Source organism: Nerophis lumbriciformis, linkage group LG16 (genome assembly GCF_033978685.3).
Source record: "Nerophis lumbriciformis linkage group LG16, RoL_Nlum_v2.1, whole genome shotgun sequence".
In the NCBI taxonomy this organism is placed as follows: domain Eukaryota; kingdom Metazoa; phylum Chordata; class Actinopteri; order Syngnathiformes; family Syngnathidae; genus Nerophis; species Nerophis lumbriciformis.
In genome coordinates this window covers 45,073,894-45,097,107 of record NC_084563.2, presented here as the reverse complement: position 1 = coordinate 45,097,107, position 23,214 = coordinate 45,073,894, and the positions used below count along the sequence as shown (strand labels likewise).

General features: G+C 42.1%; 1 protein-coding gene across 3 annotated transcripts in view; it reads left to right on the top strand.

The window, feature by feature from the left end:
* LOC133617290 (uncharacterized) overlaps window positions 1-23,214 on the top strand; it is a 222,957-nt gene that overhangs the window by 135,668 nt on the left and 64,075 nt on the right. For all 3 annotated transcript variants that reach the window (XM_061977214.2, XM_061977215.2, XM_061977213.2), the window contains exons 8-9: window positions 18,377-18,474; window positions 18,557-18,847. In XM_061977214.2, the coding sequence (XP_061833198.2) occupies window positions 18,377-18,474; window positions 18,557-18,847 (389 nt within the window). The remainder of the gene's footprint in view (window positions 1-18,376; window positions 18,475-18,556; window positions 18,848-23,214) is intronic.

Genomic DNA, 23,214 nt, shown 5'->3' with positions numbered 1-23,214 from the left:
GTCCTTTTATAAATTATTTAATGTTTCTCTCCGGCCCGATAGCAAATGCTTCACGGGCCGGTACCGGTGCCCGGACCGGTGGTTGGGGACCATTGCAGAAATGACCATATATATATATATATATATATATATATATATATATATATATATATATATATATATATATATATATATATATTATAAGGTCATTACAGAAGCTTATGTTAGTCTGCGAGCGCCTGGTGGCCGGGCCTGTCCCCATGGGGCCCGGCCGGGCACAGCCCGAAGAGGCAACGTGGGTCCCCCCTCCAATGGGCTCACCACCCATAGCAGGGGCCATAGAGGTCGGGTGCAGTGTGAGCTGGGCGGCAGCCGAAGGCAGGGCACTTGGCGGTCCGATCCTCGGCTACATAAGCTAGCTCTTGGGACGTGGAACGTCACCTCGCTGGGGGGGAAGGAGCCTGAGCTAGTGCGTGAGGTGGAGAAGTTCCGGCTAGATATAGTCGGACTCACTTCGACGCACAGCAAGGGCTCTGGAACCAGTTCTCTTGAGAGGGGCTGGACTCTCTTCCACTCTGGCGTTGCCGGCAGTGAGAGGCGACGGGCTGGGGTGGCAATTCTTGTTGCCCCCCGGCTCAAAGCCTGCACGTTGGAGTTCAACCCGGTGGACGAGAGGGTAGCCTCCCTCCGCCTTCGGGTGGGGGGACGGGTCCTGACTGTTGTTTGCGCTTACGCGCCAAACGGCAGCTCAGATTACCCACCCTTTTTGGATTCACTCGAGGGAGTACTGGAGAGTGCTCCCCCGGGTGATTCCCTCGTTCTACTGGGGGACTTCAACGCTCATGTTGGCAACGACAGTGAAACCTGGAGAGGCGTGATTGGGAAGAATGGCCGCCCGGATCTGAATCCGAGTGGTGTTTTGTTATTGGACTTTTGTGCTCGTCACAGATTGTCAATAACAAACACCATGTTCAAACATAAGGGTGTCCATATGTGCACTTGGCACCAGGACACCCTAGGCCGCAGTTCCATGATCGACTTTGTAGTTGTGTCATCGGATTTGCGGTCTCATGTTTTGGACACTCGGGTGAAGAGAGGGGCGGAGCTTTCTACCGATCACCACCTGGTGGTGAGTTGGCTGCGATGGTGGGGGAGGATGCCGGACAGACCTGGCAGGCCCAAACGCATTGTGAGGGTTTGCTGGGAACGTCTGGCAGAGTCTCCTGTCAGAGAGAGTTTCAATTCCCACCTCCGGAAGAACTTTGAACATGTCACGAGGGAGGCACTAGACATTGAGTCCGAGTGGACAATGTTCCGTGCCTCTATTGTCGAGGCGGCCGATTGGAGCTGTGGCCGCAAGGTGGTTGGTGCCTGTCGTGGCGGTAATCCTAGAACCCGCTGGTGGACACCAGCGGTAAGGGATGCCGTCAAGCTGAAGAAAGAGTCCTATCGGGCTCTTTTGGCTCATAGGACTCCGGAGGCAACAGACGAGTACCGACAGGCCAAGCGATGTGCGGCTTCGGCGGTCGCAGAGGCAAAAACTCGGACATGGGAGGAGTTTGGGGAAGCCATGGAAAACGACTTCCGGACGGCTTCGAAGCGATTCTGGACCACCATCCGCCGCCTCAGGAAGGGGAAGCAGTGCAATGTCAACACCGTGTATGGTGAGGATGGTGTTCTGCTGACCTCGACTGCGGATGTTGTGGATCGGTGGAGGGAATACTTCGAAGACCTCCTCAATCCTACCAGCACGTCTTCCTATGAGGAAGCAGGGCCTGGGGAATCTGTGGTGGACTCTCCTATTTCTGGGGCTGAGGTTGCCGAGGTAGTTAAAAAGCTCCTCGGTGGCAAGGCCCCAGGGGTGGATGAGATCCGCCCGGAGTTCCTTAAGGCTCTGGATGTTGTGGGGCTGTCTTGGTTGACAAGACTCTGCAACATCGCGTGGACATCGGGGGCGGTACCTCTGGATTGGCAGACCGGGGTGGTGGTTCCTCTCTTTAAGAAGGGGAACCGGAGGGTGTGTTCTAACTATCGTGGGATCACACTCCTCAGCCTTCCCGGTAAGGTCTATTCAGGTGTACTGGAGAGGAGGCTACGCCGGATAGTCGAACCTCGGATTCAGGAGGAACAGTGTGGTTTTCGTCCTGGTCGTGGAACTGTGGACCAGCTCTATACTCTCGGCAGGGTCCTTGAGGGTGCATGGGAGTTTGCTCAACCAGTCTACATGTGCTTTGTGGACTTGGAGAAGGCATTCGACCGTGTACCCCGGGAAGTCCTGTGGGGAGTGCTCAGAGAGTATGGGGTAACGGACTGTCTTATTGTGGCGGTTCTCTCCCTGTATAATCAGTGTCAGAGTTTGGTCCGCATTGCCGGCAGTAAGTCGGACCCGTTTCCAGTGAGGGTTGGACTCCGCCAGGGCTGCCCTTTGTCACCGATTCTGTTCATAACCTTTATGGACAGAATTTCTAGGCGCAGTCAAGGCGTTGAGGGTATCTGGTTTGGTGGCTGCAGGATTAGGTCTCTGCTTTTTGCAGATGATGTGGTCCTGATGGCTTCATCAGGCCAAGATCTTCAGCTCTCACTGGATCGGTTCGCAGCCGAGTGTGAAGCGACTGGGATGGGAATCAGCACCTCCAAATCTGAGTCCATGGTTCTCGCCCGGAAAAGGGTGGAGTGCCATCTCCGGGTTGGGGAGGAGATCTTGCCCCAAGTGGAGGAGTTCAAGTACCTCGGAGTCTTGTTCACGAGTGAGGGAAGAGTGGATCGTGAGATCGACAGGCGGATCGGTGCGGCGTCTTCAGTAATGCGGACACTGTATCGATCCGTTGTGGTGAAGAAGGAGCTGAGCCGGAAGGCAAAGCTCTTGATTTACCGGTCGATCTACGTTCCCATCCTCACCTATGGTCATGAGCTTTGGGTCATGACCGAAAGGACAAGATCACGGGTACAAGCGGCCGAAATGAGTTTCCTCCGCCGGGTGGCGGGGCTCTCCCTTAGAGATAAGGTGAGAAGCTCTGTCATCCGGGGGGAGCTCAAAGTAAAGCCGCTGCTCCTCCACATCGAGAGGAGCCAGATGAGGTGGTTCGGGCATCTGGTCAGGATGCCACCCGAACGCCTCCCTCGGGAGGTGTTTCGGGCACGTCCGACCGGTAGGAGGCCACGGGGAAGACCCAGGACACGTTGGGAAGACTATGTCTCCCGGCTGGCCTGGGAACGCCTCGGGATCCCCCGGGAGGAGCTGGACGAAGTGGCTGGGGAGAGGGAAGTCTGGGCTTCCCTGCTTAACCTGCTGCCCCCGCGACCCGACCTCGGATAAGCGGAAGAAGATGGATGGATGGATGGATGTTAGTCTGCTTGATTAAAATTGTTTTTTGATTGAACTGGCTTCTCTGTGACCAGTGTCATAATTGCAAATGTTAACTATTTGGCTTAATGCATCGTAACATAACAATAATCACCACCACTTTATGACTCAGATGCACATGACATAATTTTTTCCGACAACAAAGCTGCAGCAGAGTCAATCAGGTTCAAGTGTTTAAGCTTCTCAGGTGGAATTATTTCCCATTCTTGCTTGATGTACAGCTTAAGTTGTTCAACAGTCTCCGTTGTAGTATTTGACACTTCATAATGCGCCACACATTTTCAATGGGAGACAGGTCTGGACTACAGGCATGCCAGTCTAGTGCCCGCACTCTTTTACTTCAAAGCCACGCTGTTGTAACACGTGGCTTGGCATTGTCTTGCTGAAATAAGCAGGGGCGTCCATGTAAAAGACGTTGCTTGGATGGCAACATATGTTGCTCCAAAACCTGTATGTATCTTTCAGCATTAATGGTGCCTTCACATATGTGTAAGTTAACAATGTCTTGTGCACTAATACACCCCCATACCATCACAGATGCTGGCTTTTGAACTTTGCGTCTAGAACAGTCCGGATGGTTCTTTTCCTCTTTGGTCCAGAGGACACGACGTTCACAGTTACTAAAAACAAATTGAAATGTGGACTCGTCAGACCACAGAACACTTTTCCACTTTGCATCAGTCCATCTTGGATGAGCTCGGGCCCAACGAAGCCGGCGGCGTTTCTGGGTGTTGTTGATAAATGGCTTTGGCTTTGCATAGTAGAGTTTCAACTTGCACTTACAGATGTAGCGACCAACTGTAGTTACTGACAGTGGTTTTCTGAAGTGTTCCTGAGCCCATGTGGTGATATCCTTTACACACTGATGTTGCTTTTTGATGCAGTACCGCCTGAGGGATTGGAGGTCACGAGCATTGCCGCTTACATGCAGTGATTTCTCCAGATTCTCTGAACCTTTTGATATTATTATGGACCATAGATGGTGAAATCCCTAAATTCCTTGCAATAGCTGGTTGAGAAATGTTGTTCTTAAACTGTTGGACAATTTGTTCACGCATTTGTTGACAAAGTGGTGACCCTCGCCCCATTCTTGTTTGTGAATGACTGAGCATTTCATGGAAGCTGCTTTTATACCCAATCATGGCACCCACCTGTTCCCAATTAGCCCGTTCACCCGTGGGATGTTCCAAATAAGTGTTTGATGAGCATTCCTCAACTTTCTCAGTCTTTTTTGCCACTTGTGCCAGCTTTTTTTGAAGCACGTTGCAGGCGTCAAATTCCAAATGAGCTAATATTTGCAAAAAATAACAACATTTACCAGTTCGAGCTTTAAGTACCTTGTCTTTGCAGTCTATTCATTTTAATATAGGTTGAAAAGGATTTGCAAATCATTGTATTCTGTTTTTATTTACCATTTACACAACGTGACAACTTCACTGGTTTTGTGTTTTGTATTTAATGCCACTTTTATTATAATTTCTAATTTGTGTTGTATTGTAAACTTTACTACTATTTTTTTAAACGTGATTACAATTACCGGTAATAACATGCTGATATGCAAAAATGCTCTGGAGAAATCAAACCCAAAACACAAACAGGAACCTTTTACTGTACTTCCAATGATTAGTTGCCAAGAACTAAGAGTTCCAGAACATTTGGAGGAAAAAAAAGGCTACTCAGTGGTTAGAGTGTCCGCCCTGAGATCGGTAGGTTGTGAGTTCAAACCCCAAAGACTATACAATTGGGACCCATTACCTCCCTGCTTGGCACTCAACATCAAGGGTTGGAATTGGGGGTTAAATCACCAAAAATGGTTCCCGGGCGCGACCACCGCTGCTGCTCACTGCTCCCCTCACCTCCCAGGCGATGAACAAGGGTGATGGGTCAAATGCAGAGGACACATTTCACCACACCTAGTGTGTGCGTGACAGTCATTGGTACTTTAACTTTAATTAGGAGTACCTACTGGGCTTTGTCGCCATCTGGTGGTCATAAGGCATGAATTACAGTTTTCTGTCATAGTGGTGAGTTTGCCACTACCCAACCCAGGGGTCTTAAGAGCCATTTGGGCCAGTTTCCACCAAATCAAAACCCACTTGGAGCCACAGAACCTATTTGATCACTATAATGAAGTTAATTCTACATATACGGTTCCATTTAACGTATTGCCACATTCTTTTCCTGTCTTGTTCTTTTCTCCTCCCCATGTATTTTGCATGTTCTTTTGTTACTGGTTTCCAGGGGCGTCACTAGCTTTTAAGGACAGGGGGGCTTAGCCCCCAGGAGATGCACAGGATGTGAGCAAATGTTACGCACGAGCACAAAACTTCACAAACGGCTAACAAAGACTTAGAAATTATTCATTGTTATTATTATTTTTTTTTTTAAATGCACGAGACGAAATGAAATGCTCCCCGGGACGATGGCTTTTAACCATATATTTTCTTTTTCTTTTTATGTATTTATTCATTTTACATTTTATATTAAATGTCTTGGTTTTTCCTCCCTCTGAAAATCCTATTAAATGTTTAACAAGCCATCCTATAATAATAAAACAGCTATTAATGTAACAATACAATAAAACAAATATATTTAGTGATGTTTTTTTCATTATTTTAACAATAGGCTTATGTATATTACTTTATATAGATTCTACAAGAAACACAAAACTTAAAAAATAAATGATTTACAATTGCACACACAAGGTTTTGTGCAGCTTCACTCATTGTAAAGGAAGATAATGTGCTTCGTACACCTGCAGGACCGCAAGCAAGGTCACAGAGAAAATGCGGGCTGGAATTTGAGTGATGTGGGCATTTTCTATATGAACAAGTGGAATGGATTGGATACCGACGCACGAAAGGGGCTCTCTACCTTACGCTACGAAGTGAGGGGAAACTGAGTGAATAATAACAGGTTATATGATTATTTATTTAAACTCATATTTGGGCCACTTTATAATGAATATGTCGGCATTTATTTGTAAAAAAACCCCCCAAAAACACCAAATTATTTAGGGGGGGGGCTTAAGAATATTTTAGGGGGGCTTGAGCCCCCCTAAAATAGGCCTAACAACGCCAATGCTGGTTTCTTTTGTAGTTGTTCCCTGTAGGTAAACAACAACAGAAAAATAGAGAAAAGAGAACCCTTCCAGGTTCGATCCCCCGCTTCCGCCATCCTAGTCACTGCCGTTGTGTCCTTGGGCAAGGCACTTTACCCACCTGCTCCCAGTGCCACCCACACTGGTTGAAATGTAACTTAGATATCGGGTTTCACTATGTAAAAGCGCTTTGAGTCACTAGAGAAAAGCGCTATATACAAACCCCGTTTCCATATGAGTTGGGAAATTGTGTTAGATGTAAATATAAACGTAATACAATGATTTGAAAATCCTTTTCAACCCATATTCAATTGAATGCACTACAAAGATAATATATTTGATGTTCAAACTCATAAACTTTTTGCAAATAATATATAACTTAGAATTTCATGGCTGCAACACATGCCAAAGTAGTTGGGAAAGGGCATGTTCACCACTGTGTTACATCACCTTTTCTTTTAACAACACTCAATAAACGATTGGGAACTGAGGAAACTAATTGTTGAAGCTTTGAAAGTGGAATTCTTTCCCATTCTTGTTTTATGTATAGCTTCAGTCGTTCAACAGTCCGGGGGTCTCCGCTGTCGAATTTTGCGCTTCATAATGCACCACACATTTTCGATGGGAGACAGGTCTGGACTGCAGGCGGGCCAGGAAAGTACCCGCACTCTTTTTTTTACGAAGCCACACTGTTGTAACACGTGCTGAATGTGACTTGGCATTGTCTTACTGAAATAAGCAGGGGCGTCCATGCTTATATGGCAGCATATGTTGTTCCAAAACCTGTATGTACCTTTCAGCATTAATGGCGCCTTCACAGATGTGTAAGTTACCCATGTCTTGGGCACTAATACACCCCCATACCATCACAGATGCTGGCTTTTCCACTTTGCGTCGATAACAGTCTGGATGGTTCGCTTCCCCTTTGGTCCGGATGACACGATGTTGAATATTTCCAAAAACAATTTGAAATGTGGACTCGTCAGACCACAGAACACTTTTTTTTAGTGACAGTGGTTTTCTGAAGTGTTCCTGAGCCCATGTGGTGATATCCTTTAGAGATTGATGTCGGTTTTTGATACAGGGATCAAAGGTCTCGGTCATTCAATGTTGGTTTCCAGCCATGCCGCTTACGTGCAGTGATTTCTCCAGATTCTCTGAACCTTTTGATGATATTATGGACCATAGATGTTGAAATCCCTAAATTTCTTGCAATTGCACTTTGAGAAACGTTGTTCTTAAACTGTTCGACTATTTGCTCACGCAGTTGTGCACAAAGGTGTGTACCTCGCCCCATCCTTTCTTGTGAAAGACTGAGCATTTTTTGGGAAGCTGTTTTTATACCCAATCATGGCACCCACCTGTTCCCAATTAGCCTGCACACCTGTGGGATGTTCCAAATAAGTGTTTGATGAGCATTCCTCAACTTTATCAGTATTTATTGCCACCTTTTCCTAACTTCTTTGTCACGTGTTGCTGGCATCAAATTCTAAAGTTAATGATTCAAAAAAAAAAATGTTTATCAGTTTGAACATCAAATATGTTGTCTTTGTAGCATATTCAACTGAATATGGGTTGATAATGATTTGCAAATCATTGTATTCTGTTTATATTTACATCTAACACAATTTCCCAACTCATATGGAAACGGGGTTTGTAAATATAATTGACTTCACTTCACTTCACTAAAAAAAACCAACATATGCCATGTTTTCTTGCTCAATTATACTGATCCAGCTGCACGTATTTTCCGTCATCTGACCTCCACACTGCTGCCTGCCATCAGACTCAAATGTAGGTTAAAGGGAGCTTTAGTCGGCGCACGTGCACGCCCCTACGTGCACTCTGCACACTGGGTCACTCTTTAATCTGATGTTGACTTTTTCCCTTTTGCAGCTGCTGATGAGAGAATTAGAGGATGTGTCCGCTGAACTGGAATGTTATATATATATATATATATATATATATATATATATATATATATATATATATATATATATATATATATATATATATATATATAATCTGTGGGCATCTTGTATTTTCTCTTATATTTATCACTCAGCCAAAATGTAGTGCTTTTTTTGTTGAGATACAGGCCGTTGTGGAACAAAACACATACAGTGGTGGTCAAAAGTTTACGTACACTTGTAAAGAACATAATGTCATGGCTGTCTTGAGTTTCCAATCATTTCTACAACTCTTATTTTTTGTGATAGAATGATTGGAGCACATACTTGTTGGTCACAAAAAACATTCATGAAGTTTGCTTCTTTTATGAATTTATTATGGGTCTACTGAAAATGTGCTGGGTCAAAAGTATACATACAGCAATGTTAATATTTGCTTACATGTCCCTTGGCAAGTTTCACTGCAATAAGGCGCTTTTGATAGCCATCCACAAGCTTCTGCTTGAATTTTTGACCACTCGATCCATCTTCTTCCGCTTATCCGAGGTCGGGTCGCGGGGGCAGCAGCCTAAGCAGGGAAGCCCAGACTTCCCTCTCCCCAACCATTTCGTCCAGCTCCTCCCGAGTCATTCCCAGGCCAGCCGGGAGACATAGTCTTCTCAACGTGTCCTGGGTCTTCCCCGTGGCCTCCTACCGGTCGGACGTGCCCGAAACGCCTCCCCAGGCATCCTGACCAGATGCCCGAACCAGCTGATCTGGCTCCTCTCCATGTGGAGGAGCAGCGGCTTTACTTTGAGTTCCCCCCGGATGACAGAGCTTCTCACCCTATCTCTAAGGGAGAGCCCTGCCACCCGGCGGAGGAAACTCATTTGGGCCGCTTGTACCCGTGATCTTGTCCTTTCGGTCATAACCCAAAGATCATGACCATAGGTGAGGATGGGAACGTAGATCAACCGGTAAATTGAGAGCTTTGCCTTCCGGCTCAGCTCCTTCTTCACCACAACGGATCGATACAGCGTCCGCATTACTGAAGACGCCACCCGTTGATCTCACGATCCACCCTCCCCTCACTCGTGAACAAGACTCCGAGGTACTTGAACTCCTCCACTCGGGGCAGGGTCTCCTCCCCAACCCGGAGATGGCACTCCACCCTTTTCCGGGCGAGAACCATGGACTCGGACTTGGAGGTGCCGATTCCCATCCCAGTCGCTTCACACTCGGCTTTTTGACCACTCCTCTTGACAAAATTGGTGCAGTTCAGCCAAATGTGTTGGTTTTCTGCACATGGACTTGTTTCTTCAGCATTGTCCACACATTTAAGTCAGGATTTTGGGAAGGCCATTCTAAAACCTTCATTCTAGCCTGATTTAGCCATTCCTTTACCACTTTTGACGTGTGTTTGGGGGTCATTGTCCTGTTGGAACACCCAACTGCGCCCAAGACCCAACCTCCGGGCTGATGATTTTAGGTTGTCCTGAAGAATTTGGAGGTAATCCTCCTTTTTCATTGTCCCATTTACTCTCTGTAAAGCACCAGTTCCATTGGCAGCAAAACAGGCCCAGAGCATAATACTACCACCACCATGCTTGACGGTAGGCATGATGTTCCTGGGATTAAAGGCCTCACCTTTTCTCCTCCAAACTGGGTATTGTGGCCAAACAGCTCAATTTTTGTTTCATCCGACCACAGAACTTCCCTCCAGAAGGTCTTATCTTTGTCCGTGTGATGTCAGGCATCTTGTATTTTCTCATATTTTATTACTAGGACAAAATCTTTTTTTTCCCGTTGCGACACAGGCTGTTGCTGGAACAAAACACATACTCTGTCCTGCCTTTAGCCAAGATCACTTTGTACAGTGTAAGCCAGCAATTCTCTATTTTGCAATAAGTTCATCAAGTTATGACGTATCATTAAAAGGTGCATGACTGTGAATAGGATAATAATATAGTATAATATAATAAAACATTTGGCTCTCACAGTACCACCATAACGACCAACATTATAATACAGTAGCGTAGTAGGCCTACATATTCATTAAAGGGGAACATTATCACAATTTCAGAATGGTTAAAACCATTAAAAATCAGTTCCCAGTGGCTTATTTTATTTTTCGAATTTTTTTTCAAAATTTTACCCATCACGCAATATCCCTAAAAAAAGCTTCAAAGTGCCTGATTTTAACCATCGTTATATACACCCGTCCATTTTCCTGTGACGTCACATAGTGATGCCAACACAAACAAACATGGCGGAAAGAACAGCAAGCTATAGCGACATTAGCTCGGATTCAGACTCGGATTTCAGCGGCTTAAGCGAAATTGAAGAAGAAACTGAAGCTATTGAGCCATATCGGTTTGAACCGTATGCAAGCGAAACCGACGAAAACGACACGACAGCCAGCGACACGGGAGAAAGCGAGGACGAATTCGGCAATCGCCTTCTAACCAACGATTGGTATGTGTTTGTTTTTAAGTGTTGTAATGTTTTTAAGCTAAATTATTGGTAAACACAGTTTATGTATAATAATTTACGTAAAACCGCGAGTAATGAATAAAGTTTTCATCAATTAATATATTCTGTAGACATACCCTCATCCGCTCTCTTTTCCTGAAAGCTGATCTGTCCAGTTTTGGAGTTGATGTCAGCAGGCCAGGGAAGCTAGGGTGGATATTCTTCTCTTGATCATCTTCGGTGGCATAAGGGACGGTGTGAGCCAAGACATCCAGGGGGTTTAGCTCGCTCGTCTGCGGGAACAAACTGCCGCCATTGCTTGCCGTGCTAGCGAGGTCCTTTGTCCCTGAATTGCTCACACACTCCGGCAGATTCAATGGGGGTCTGGCGGCAGATTTCTTTGACTTTATCGTTGGAAATGCATCTGCTTTGAGTGTCGCAGGATATCCACACATTCTTGCCATCTCTGTCGTAGCATAGCTTTCGTCGGTAAAGTGTGCGGAACAAACGACTGACCATTTTGTCGGCTTTCCCCACAGCCTCGTATTTTGAACAAATTTCGTCCAATTTCTTGCCACTTTGGCATCTTTGGGCCACTGGTGCAACTTGAATCCGTCCCTGTTCGTGTTGTTACACCCTCCGACAACACACCGACGATAGTGAGAAAATGGCGGATTGCTTCCCGATGTGACGTCACAACGTGAGTAAATAATAGAAAGGCGTTTAATTGGCCAAAATTCACCCATTTAGAGTTCGGAAATCGGTTAAAAAAATATATGGTCTTTTTTCTGCAACATCAAGGTGTATATTGACGCTTACATAGGTCTGGTGATAATGTTCCCCTTTAAGTCAGGACTTAGGAAAGGCCATTCTAAAACCTTCATTCTAGCCTGATTTAGTCATTCCTTTACCACTTTTGACGTGTGTTTGGGGGTCATTGTCCTGTTGGAACACCCAACTGCGCCCAAGACCCAACCTCCGGGCTGATGATTTTAGGTTGTTGGAGGTAATCCTCTGTTTTCATTGTCCCATTTACACTCTGTAAAGCACCAGTTCCATTGGCAGCAGAACAGGCCCAGAGCATAATACTACCACCACCATGCTTGACGGTAGGAATGGTGTTCCTGGGGTTAAAGGCCTCACCTTTTCTCAGATGCTGACTTGCTCATGTATGGCTAGAGATTTCTGCATAAGTTATATGATATGTTACATTTAGTTTGGAACGTTTGTAATGTTAGCCAGCTAACGTTAGGCTGAGATACTAAATAATAATACTGAAATACTAAAACTTTAAAGCTCGCAAATGTGAAAACATCAAAGTTACATACCTTCAAATTATTTCACAGGAGACAACAGTCGATGGCGGCTTGGTGGACGGGTGTATTGGGATTGAGCCATAGTAACGCTATTTTGGTTTTCTATCAATTAATGTATAATTTGGGATACAATATTCAACTTGTTTTACAATAGCATCTGACCCTAGTTCATCCCTGAAACATGACATACGCATTTAGGTTGATATGTTTGAAATATGAATCATTCCTATGGCAATACAGAATAATAAACAAATAGTTACATTTGTGGAACCCTTAAACAGTTTGTAGTTTGAAGGTTTTTTTTCTATAGGAATATTGTGGACTATGTCTAAAATCAAAAGTCCATGCCAGGAAACCAACCAGTGGAAATGAACACTACCATATTGTCTGTGGCAATGCACTCCTTAATGCACTCCCAGAGCGCCTCATATGCAAGCACTCACACACACACACACACACACACACACACACACACACACACACACACACACACACACACACACACACACACACACACACACACACACACACACACACACACACACACACACACACACACACACCTTCTTGTATTTGTTACCTTCTTGAGACCTCAGAACAATGCCTACCTCTTTAGGACCACCCTTTCTAGATATATAAAGATTTGTATTTACAACATTAATAATATATACATACTATGCAAATATAAAAAAAGCTTGTTTTGAAAAATTTGTCACAATTTCACAAGAAAAACTTGGCAGTATTATAATAAAAGTCGTAATTTTACTCAAAGCAAGTCAAAATTTTACAAGGAAAACTGAACAGTTGTGCAATATTATGATAAAAGTTGGAATTTTACTCAATAACAGATGCAATTTTACAAGAAAAGCTTAACATTTTGGCAATTTTATGGAGAAGAGTCGTAGTTTTACTAGACAAAAGTCACAATTTTAAAAAAAACTTGAAAATGTTGGCAATATTATAATAATCATCGGAATTTTACTTGGCAAAATGATGACAAAAGTCATCATTTTACTCTAAAAATGTCACCGATTTGCAAGAACGACAACAAAAATTGGCAATGTTGTGATAAAAGTCTGAATTTTATGACAAATGTCACCATTTTGCAGTAAAAAGTAATCATTTTACAAGAAAATATTGCAATATTACAGAAACAGAAAGAATATGAGAAATTGTTCCCAATTTTATAAGAAAAAAGTGGACATTGTGAGAAAAAGACTGCTTTTAGTTTATTAATTTTTTTTATGGAATTTTTTCTTTGTATTTGTTTTTTAATCTTCTTTATTTACTTCAAGTTATTACAGTATGTCTCTGTATACATATTTTATTTTATTTTATTTAATTTTAGCCAAAGGGGGCGCATTTCAATTTCTTACACACTTATTCTTACACACATTATTACTTTTTACTACAAAATGGTGACATCTGTCATATAAAATTCAGACTTTTATCACAACACTTTCAATTTTGTTGTTGTTGTAAGACGGTGATATTTTTTGAGTAAAATTATGACTTTTGTCATCATTTTGCCAAATAAAATTCCGATGATTATTGTTATATTGCCAGAATTTGAAAGTTTTCTTATAAAAAGTGACTTTTGTCGAGTAAAATTGCGACACTTTTCCATAAAATAGCCAACATGTTAAGCTTTTCTTGTAAAATTGCGTCTGTTATTGAGTAAAATTCCAACTTTTATCATAATATTGCACAAATGTTCAGTTTTTCTTGTAAAATTTCGACTTGCGTTGAGTAAAATTACGACTTTTATTATAATGCTGCCAAAATTCTTTTTTTATTTTTTTATTTTTTTTTTATACTGCCAAAATTCTAAGTTTTTTAATCTTCTATTTACTTCAAGATATTCCAGTATGTCTCTATATACATATTTATTTAAATTTTTTTAAATTAATTTTGGCCAAAGGGGGCGCATTTCAATTTCTTGCACACACTTGTTATTTCATATGTTGGCCATAGAGGGAGCACTTTTAAAACCGACACACAGTCAACTTGAAAAAATCCCTCCTTTTTGGGACCACCCTCTATAGATAGATTTCACCACCATTCTCTATTAGATGCAATGGTTTTCCGTATTGGGACCATGATGTATGTCATCACTTGTTCACACCGCCTCATATGGAAGCTACTTTTCCTTGTTGAGGTCTCAAGAAAGGTAGAAATACAAGAACACACACACACACACACTCACATTCTTGTATTTGTGACCTTCTTGAGACCTCCAAATAATGTCTACCTCTTTAGGGCCACCCTTTTTAAATATATAAAGATTTGTATTTATAACATTAATAATATATACATACTATACAAATATAAAAAAGGTTGTTTTGAAAAATGAGTTGGAATTTCAGAAGAAAAAGGTCACAATTTCACAAGAATAACTTAGAATTTTGGCAGTATTATAATAAAAGTCGTAATTTTACTCAATAACAGACGCAATTTTACAAGAAAAGCTTAACATTTTGGCAATTTTATGAAAAGATTCGTAATTTTACTCGACAAAAGTCACAACTTTATAAGAAAACTTTAAAATGTTGGCAATATTAAATAAATAATGTTAAATGGGTTGTACTTGTATAGCGCTTTTCTACCTTCAAGGTACTCAAAGCGCTTTGACACTACTTCCACATTTTCACACACACATTCACACACTGATGGAGGGAGCTGCCATGCAAGGCGCTAACCAGCACCCATCAGGAGCAAGGGTGAAGTGTCTTGCTCAGGACACAACGGACATGACGAGGTTGGTACTAGGTGGGGATTGAACCAGGGACCCTTGGGCCGCGCACGGCCATTCTTCCACTGCGCCACGCCGTCCCATTAATTACAATTAAAATTATTATGACTCATAATTTTACTCAAAAAATGTCACCATCTTACAAGAACGACAAAACAATTGGCAATATTGTGATAAAAGTCTGAATTTTATATGACAAATGTCACCATTTTGCAGTAAAAAGTAATAATTTTACATAAAAAAGTAATAATTTTACAAGAAAATATTGCAATATTACAAAAACAGAAAAAATATGAGAAATTCTTCCTAATTTTTTAGAAAAAAGTCGACACATTGTGAGAAAAAGACTGCTTTTAGTTAATTTATTTTTTATTTTTCCTTATAATGTTTTTTTAATCTTCATTATTTACTAAATTATTTACAGTATGTCTCTATATACATATTTATTTAATTTTTTTAAATTAGTATTAGCCAAAGGTGGCTCATTTCAATTTCTTACACACACTTGTTATTTCATATGTTGACCAGAGGGGGAGCACTTTTAAAACCGACACACAGTCAATTTGAAAAATCCCTCCTTTTTGGGACCACCCTAAATTTTGATAGATTTCACCACCAGGGGTGCAAATGAGACATTCTCTGTTAGATGCAATGGTTTTCTATATTGGGACCACGATTTCGGTCCTAACTTGTTCACCGGTCCTCATATGGAAGCTACTTTTCCTTGTTGATGTCTCAAAAAGGGTAGAAATACAAGAACACACACACACACACACACACACACACACACACACACACACACACACACACACACACACACACACACACACGCGCGCACACACACACACACACACACACACACACACACACACACACACACACACACACACATTCTTGTATATCTCACCTTCTTGAGACCTCTGAATAATTCCTACCTCTTTAGGACCACCCTTTCTAGATATATAAAGATTTGCATATACAACATTAATAATATATACATACTATACAAATATAAAAAGCTTGTTTTGAAAAATGAGTTGGAATTTCACAAGAAAAAGGTCACAATTTCACAAGAAAAACTTAGCAGTATTATAATAGAAGTCGTAATTTTACTCAAAGCAAGTAAAAATTTTACAAGAAAAACTGAACATTTGTGTAATATTATGATAAAAGTTGGAATTTTACCCAATAACAGATGCAATTTTACAAGAAAAGCTTAACATTTTGGCAATTTTATGGAGAAGAGCCGTAGTTTTACTTGACAAAAGTCACAATTTTATAAGAAAACTTTAAAATGTTGGCAATATTATAATAATCATCAGAATTTTACTTGGCAAAATGATGACAAAAGTCATAATTTTACTCTAAAAATGTCACCAATGTAAAATTATTACTTTTAACTGCAATTAAAAGTAATAATTTTACATTAAAAAAGTAATAATTTTACAAGAAAATATTGCAATATTACAGAAACAGAAAGAATATGAGAAATTCTTCCCAATTTTATAAGAAAAAAGTGGACATTGTGAGAAAAAGACAATATAATACTGCCAAAATTCTAAGTTTTTTAATCTTCTTTATTTACTTCAAGTTATTACAGTATGTCTCTATATACATATTTATTTAATTTTTTTAAATTAGTATTAGCCAAAGGTGGCTCATTTCAATTTCTTACACACACTTGTTATTTCATATGTTGACCAGAGGGGGAGCACTTTTAAAACCGACACACAGTCAATTTGAAAAATCCCTCCTTTTTGGGACCACCCTAAATTTTGATAGATTTCACCACCAGGGGTGCAAATGAGACATTCTCTGTTAGATGCAATGGTTTTCTATATTGGGACCACGATTTCGGTCCTAACTTGTTCACCGGTCCTCATATGGAAGCTACTTTTCCTTGTTGATGTCTCAAAAAGGGTAGAAATACAAGAACACACACACACACACACACACACACACACACACACACACACACACACACACACACACACACGCGCGCACACACACACACACACACACACACACACACACACACACACACACACACACACACACACACACACACACACACACACACACATTCTTGTATATCTCACCTTCTTGAGACCTCTGAATAATTCCTACCTCTTTAGGACCACCCTTTCTAGATATATAAAGATTTGCATATACAACATTAATAATATATACATACTATACAAATATAAAAAGCTTGTTTTGAAAAATGAGTTGGAATTTCACAAGAAAAAGGTCACAATTTCACAAGAAAAACTTGGCAGTATTATAATAGAAGTCGTAATTTTACTCAAAGCAAGTAAAAATTTTACAAGAAAAACTGAACATTTGTGTAATATTATGATAAAAGTTGGAATTTTACCCAATAACAGATGCAATTTTACAAGAAAAGCTTAACATTTTGGCAATTTTATGGAGAAGAGCCGTAGTCTTACTTGACAAAAGTCACAATTTTATAAGAAAACTTTAAAATGTTGGCAATATTATAATAATCATCAGAATTTTACTTGGCAAAATGATGACAAAAGTCATAATTTTACTCTAAAAATGTCACCAATGTAAAATTATTACTTTTAACTGCAATTAAAAGTAATAATTTTACATTAAAAAAGTAATAATTTTACAAGAAAATATTGCAATATTACAGAAACAGAAAGAATATGAGAAATTCTTCCCAATTTTATAAGAAAAAAGTGGACATTGTGAGAAAAAGACAATATAATACTGCCAAAATTCTAAGTTTTTTAATCTTCTTTATTTACTTCAAGTTATTACAGTATGTCTCTATATACATATTTATTTAATTTTTTAAATTAATTTTGGCCAAAGGGGGCGCATTTCAATTTCTTACACACACTTGTTATTTCATATGTTGACCAGAGGGGGAGCACTTTTAAAACCGACACACATTCAATTTGAAAAAAATCCCTCCTTTTTGGGACCACCCTCATTTAGATATATTTCACCACCAGGGGTGCAAATGAGACATTCTCTATTAGATGCAATGGTTTTACCGTATTGGGACCATGATTTATGTCTTAACTTGTTCACCGGTCTTCATATGGAAGCTACTTTTCCTTGTTGAGGTCTCAAGAATGGTAGAAATACAAGAACACACACACACACACAAACACACACACGCACTTACCATCAATACCACTGAATCCATGATGCATCAGTTTAAGCCGAGACCTAGATGGTCAGAAGGGCGTGTTCTTATTTGCAGGACCATAGCAAATGAGATGCATTTGTGTTTGTATTTGTGCTAATTGCACATTTTCTTTTGTCTGTTTATTTCTCAGTTGAGTTGAGTTATGGTTTGTTTTTTACAAAGAGGCAGGTTAGCGTTGGGTATTCCTGTTTCCCCCAATTGACTTCGGTAACCGTTAATGATCTGATTGTGTGGTTGGTGTGTGTGGAGCGAAGTGCACGCTATGTTGAATGTGGTGCCTGTCAGCCATAGACTAAGAAGATGCCGTTCTGTTGCAGTTGACAAAAAGCCCCGGGATGTACCAGCAAGATCCACAGCGGCTCCACCTGCAGCAGGAAACAACAACCAGAGCAAGCAGACTCCACCGCCAGATCTGGTAAGTCCTTTGATTATTGAACAGAATATGATGAGATACTATTTTCATTGCTGCTTGAAATGTACCATTGATTTCTTGCAAGGTACCGGGTACGCCAATGGCTGTCTCAGATTCCACCAACACCGAGTTAGGTACCGCAGCACCCACTGTTCTTGGGTGTAAAACAAGAACCGGGTCCAGGGGCAGCCCCAAACATGGAGCCCATTCACAAAGTGCACCCAAGCCTAGTGTGGCCGGAGCTATGGTGGCTAAACAGGATCCTAACAAGGAAGATGTGGAGAAGAAGCAGTCCATAAGTCTTCGGAAAGTGCTCCTCCAAGCCAATAAGAGAGTGGAGGCTTTCGCTACTGTCATTCAACACCTTTTCCTTGAGGTATGTTTTATAGATTTTATACTCTTGTTTTTATATTTTTATACAATAGTAATTATAACTAGAAAATATTGATGGGCCTGCTATCTGTGCCCCAGACCGCTGGCAGGGGGTCGCTGCCGTACTTATTAGATGGTGCCGAGTGTCTGAATCCGGGAGTTTTAGGTGTAACTGTGCAAAATGAGCCACAGGGCTAGCCTAAAACAGTAGCATGTTTACAAAAAAAATGCTAACACTTAGCATGTGTGCTAACAATAGCATGATAACAGTCAGCATGTTTCATATACCAAGTTAAACAACTCAAAGGCTGCGGAAATAGAAAAAAAAAAGTGTAAAAATAGATGAAAAAGTTAGCAAGCCTAGGTTATCTTGCTAGCATGCTACCGTTTGCAAGTTAACAAGTGCCAGGTACCAAGTTATATGAGTCACAGGGCTAGCCTAAAACAGTAGCATGTTTAAAAAAAAAAATGCTAACGCTTAGCATGTGTGCTAACAATAGCATGATAACAGTCAGCATGTTTCATATACCAAGTTAAACAACCCAAAGGTGTATGGCTGCGGAAATAGAAAAAAAAAAGTGTACAAATAGATGAAAAAGTTAGCAAGCCTAAGTTATCTTGCTAGCATGCTATCGTTTGCATGCTAACAGTTAACAAGTGCCAGGTACCAAGTTATATGAGCCACAGGGCTAGCCTAAAACAGTAGCATGTTTACAAAAAAAATGCTAACACTTAGCATGTGTGCTAACAATAGCATGATAACAGTCAGCATGTTTCATATACCAAGTTAAACAACTCAAAGGCTGCAGAAATAGAAAAAAAGAAGTGTACAAATAGATGAAAAAGTTAGCAAGCCTAAGTTATCTAGCTAGCATGCTATCGTTTGCATGCTAACAGTTAACAAGTGCCAGGTATCAAGTTATATGAGCCACAGGGCTAGCCTAAAACAGTAGCATGTTTACAAAAAAATTCCAACACTTAGCATGTGTGCTAACAATAGCATGATAACAGTCAGCATGTTTGATATACCAAGTTAAACAACTCAAAGGTGTATGGCTGCGGAAATAGAAAATAAAAGTGTACAAATAGATGAAAAAGTTAGCAAGCTTAAGTTATCTTCCTAGCATGCTATCGTTTGCATGCTAACAGTTAACAAGTGCCAGGTACCAAGTTATATGAGCCACAGGGCTAGCCTAAAACAGTAGCATGTTTACAAAAAAATGCTAACACTTAGCATGTGTGCTAACGATAGCATGATAACAGTCAGCATGTTTCATATACCAAGTTAAACAACTCAAAGGCTGCAGAAATAGAAAAAAAGAAGTGGACAAATAGATGAAAAAGTTAGCAAGCCTAAGTTATCTTGCTAGCATGCTATCGTTTGCATGCTAACAGTTAACAAGTGCCAGGTACCAAGTTATATGAGCCACAGGGCTAGCCTAAAACAGTAGCATGTTTACAAAAAAATGCTAACACTTAGCATGTGTGCTAACAATAGCATGATAACAGTCAGCATGTTTCATACACCAAGTTAAACAACTCAAAGGTGTATGGCTGCGGAAATAGAAAAAAAAAGTGTACAAATAGATGAAAAAGTTAGCAAGCTTAAGTTATCTTCCTAGCATGCTATCGTTTGCATGCTAACAGTTAACAAGTGCCAGGTACCAAGTTATATGAGCCACAGGGCTAGCCTAAAACAGTAGCATGTTTACAAAAAAATGCTAACACTTAGCATGTGTGCTAACGATAGCATGATAACAGTCAGCATGTTTCATATACCAAGTTAAACAACTCAAAGGCTGCAGAAATAGAAAAAAAGAAGTGGACAAATAGATGAAAAAGTTAGCAAGCCTAAGTTATCTTGCTAGCATGCTATCGTTTGCATGCTAACAGTTAACAAGTGCCAGGTACCAAGTTATATGAGCCACAGGGCTAGCCTAAAACAGTAGCATGTTTACAAAAAAATGCTAACACTTAGCATGTGTGCTAACAATAGCATGATAACAGTCAGCATGTTTCATATACCAAGTTAAACAACTCAAAGTTGCGGAAATAGAAAAAAAAAGGTGTACAAATAGATGAAAAAGTTAGCAAGCCTAAGTTATCTTGCTAACATGCTTTCGTTTGCATGCTAACAGTTAGAAAGTGTCACGTACCAAGAAATATGACTCTGGGCTAAACAGTAGCAAAAGTAACTCAAACAGTTAGCACGCTAATGTTAGCATGCTAGCAAGCTAACGTGAGCATGCTAAAAGTTAACTTGTGTCACATACCAAGCTATATGACTCTAAGGTGTATAAACGGAATACAATGATTACGTCGAACACAATTTCCCAACTCATATGGAAACGGGGTTTGTAGAAAAAAAAGTGTAAAAATATATTATATAGGTGCGTACCTATTCGATGGACCCATGGCTATTCGTTTTCGGAATAGCGTTGCCATGGTAACACGAAACATACCCCACCAGAAGTACCGCTCTTGCCTTTACCGAGACCTTTCCGACGGTATAACATATGTGGGGGTTCGTCGGCCTGGTTCGTCTCATATTAAGCGCAAGAGAAACGTGCGGAACAAGAATGATAAAAGTTGAAGTATGAGCAATAATAATATGGGCTGCTTGTATTGGCGCTGGCATTGCAGCAGGCCCATAATAACACACCAGGAGATACAGCTAAACAGAAGGGACATACTTCTTATCTGCATCCTATTGTTTTCTGTTCACCATGTTCCATCCATCCATCCATCCATCTTCTTCCGCTTATCCGAGGTCGGGTCGCGGGGGCAGCAGCCTAAGCAGGGAAGCCCAGACTTCCCTCTCCCCAGCCACTTCCTCCAGCTCCTCCCGGGGGATCCCGAGGCGTTCCCAGGCCAGCCGGGAGACATAGTCTTCCCAACGTGTCCTGGGTCTTCCTCGTGGCCTCCTACCGGTCGGACATGCCCTAAACACCTCCTTAAGGAGGCGCTCGGGTGGCATCCTGACCAGATGCCCGAACCACCTCATCTGGCTCCTCTCGATGTGGAGGAGCAGCGGCTTTACTTTAAGCTCCCCCCGGATGACAGAGCTTCTCACCCTATCTCTAAGGGAGAGCCCCGCCACCCGGCGGAGGAAACTCATTTCGGCCGCTTGTACCCGTGATCTTGTCCTTTCGGTCATAACCCAAAGCTCATGACCATAGGTGAGGATGGGAACGTAGATCGACCGGTAAATTGAGAGCTTTGCCTTCCGGCTCAGCTCCTTCTTCACCACAACGGATCGATACAGCATCCGCATTACTGAAGACGCCGCACCGATCCGCCTGTCGATCTCACGATCCACTCTTCCCTCACTCGTGTACAAGACTCCGAGGTACTTGAACTCCTCCACTTGGGGAAAGATCTCCTCCCCAACCCGGAGATGGCACTCCACCCTTTTCCGGGCGAGAACCATGGACTCGGACTTGGAGGTGCTGATTCTCATCCCAGTCGCTTCACACTCAGCTGCGAACCGATCCAGTGAGAGCTGAAGATCCTGGCCAGATGAAGCCATCAGGACCAAATCATCTGCAAAAAGCAGAGACCTAATCCTGCAGCCACCAAACTGGATCCCCTCAACGCCTTGACTGCGCCTAGAAATTCTGTCCATAAAAGTTATGAACAGAATCGGTGACAAAGGGCAGCCTTGGCGGAGTCCAACCCTCACCGGAAACGTGTCCGACTTACTGCCGGCAATGCGAACCAAGCTCTGACACTGATCATACAGGGAGCGGACCGCCACAATCAGACAGTCCGAAACCCCATACTCTCTGAGCACTCCCCACAGGACTTCCCGAGGGACACCGTCGAATGCCTTCTCCAAGTCCACAAAGCACATGTAGACTGGTTGGGCAAACTCCCATGCACCCTCAAGGACCCTGCCGAGAGTATAGAGCTGGTCCACAGTTCCACGACCAGGACGAAAACCACACTGTTCCTCCTGAATCCGAGGTTCGACTATCCGGCGTAGCCTCCTCTCCAGTACACCTGAATAGACCTTACCGGGAAGGCTGAGGAGTGTGATCCCACGATAGTTAGAACACACCCTCCGGTTCCCCTTTTTAAAGAGAGGAACCACCACCCCGGTCTGCCAATCCAGAGGTACTGCCCCCGATGTCCACGCGATGCTGCAGAGTCTTGTCAACCAAGACAGCCCTACAGCATCCAGAGCCTTAAGGAACTCCGGGCGGATCTCATCCACCCCCGGGGCCTTGCCACCGAGGAGCTTTTTAACTACCTCAGCAACCTCAGCCCCAGAAATAGGAGAGCCCACCACAGATTCCCCAGGCACTGCTTCCTCATAGGAAGACGTGTTGGTGGGATTGAGGAGGTCTTCGAAGTATTCCCTCCACCGAT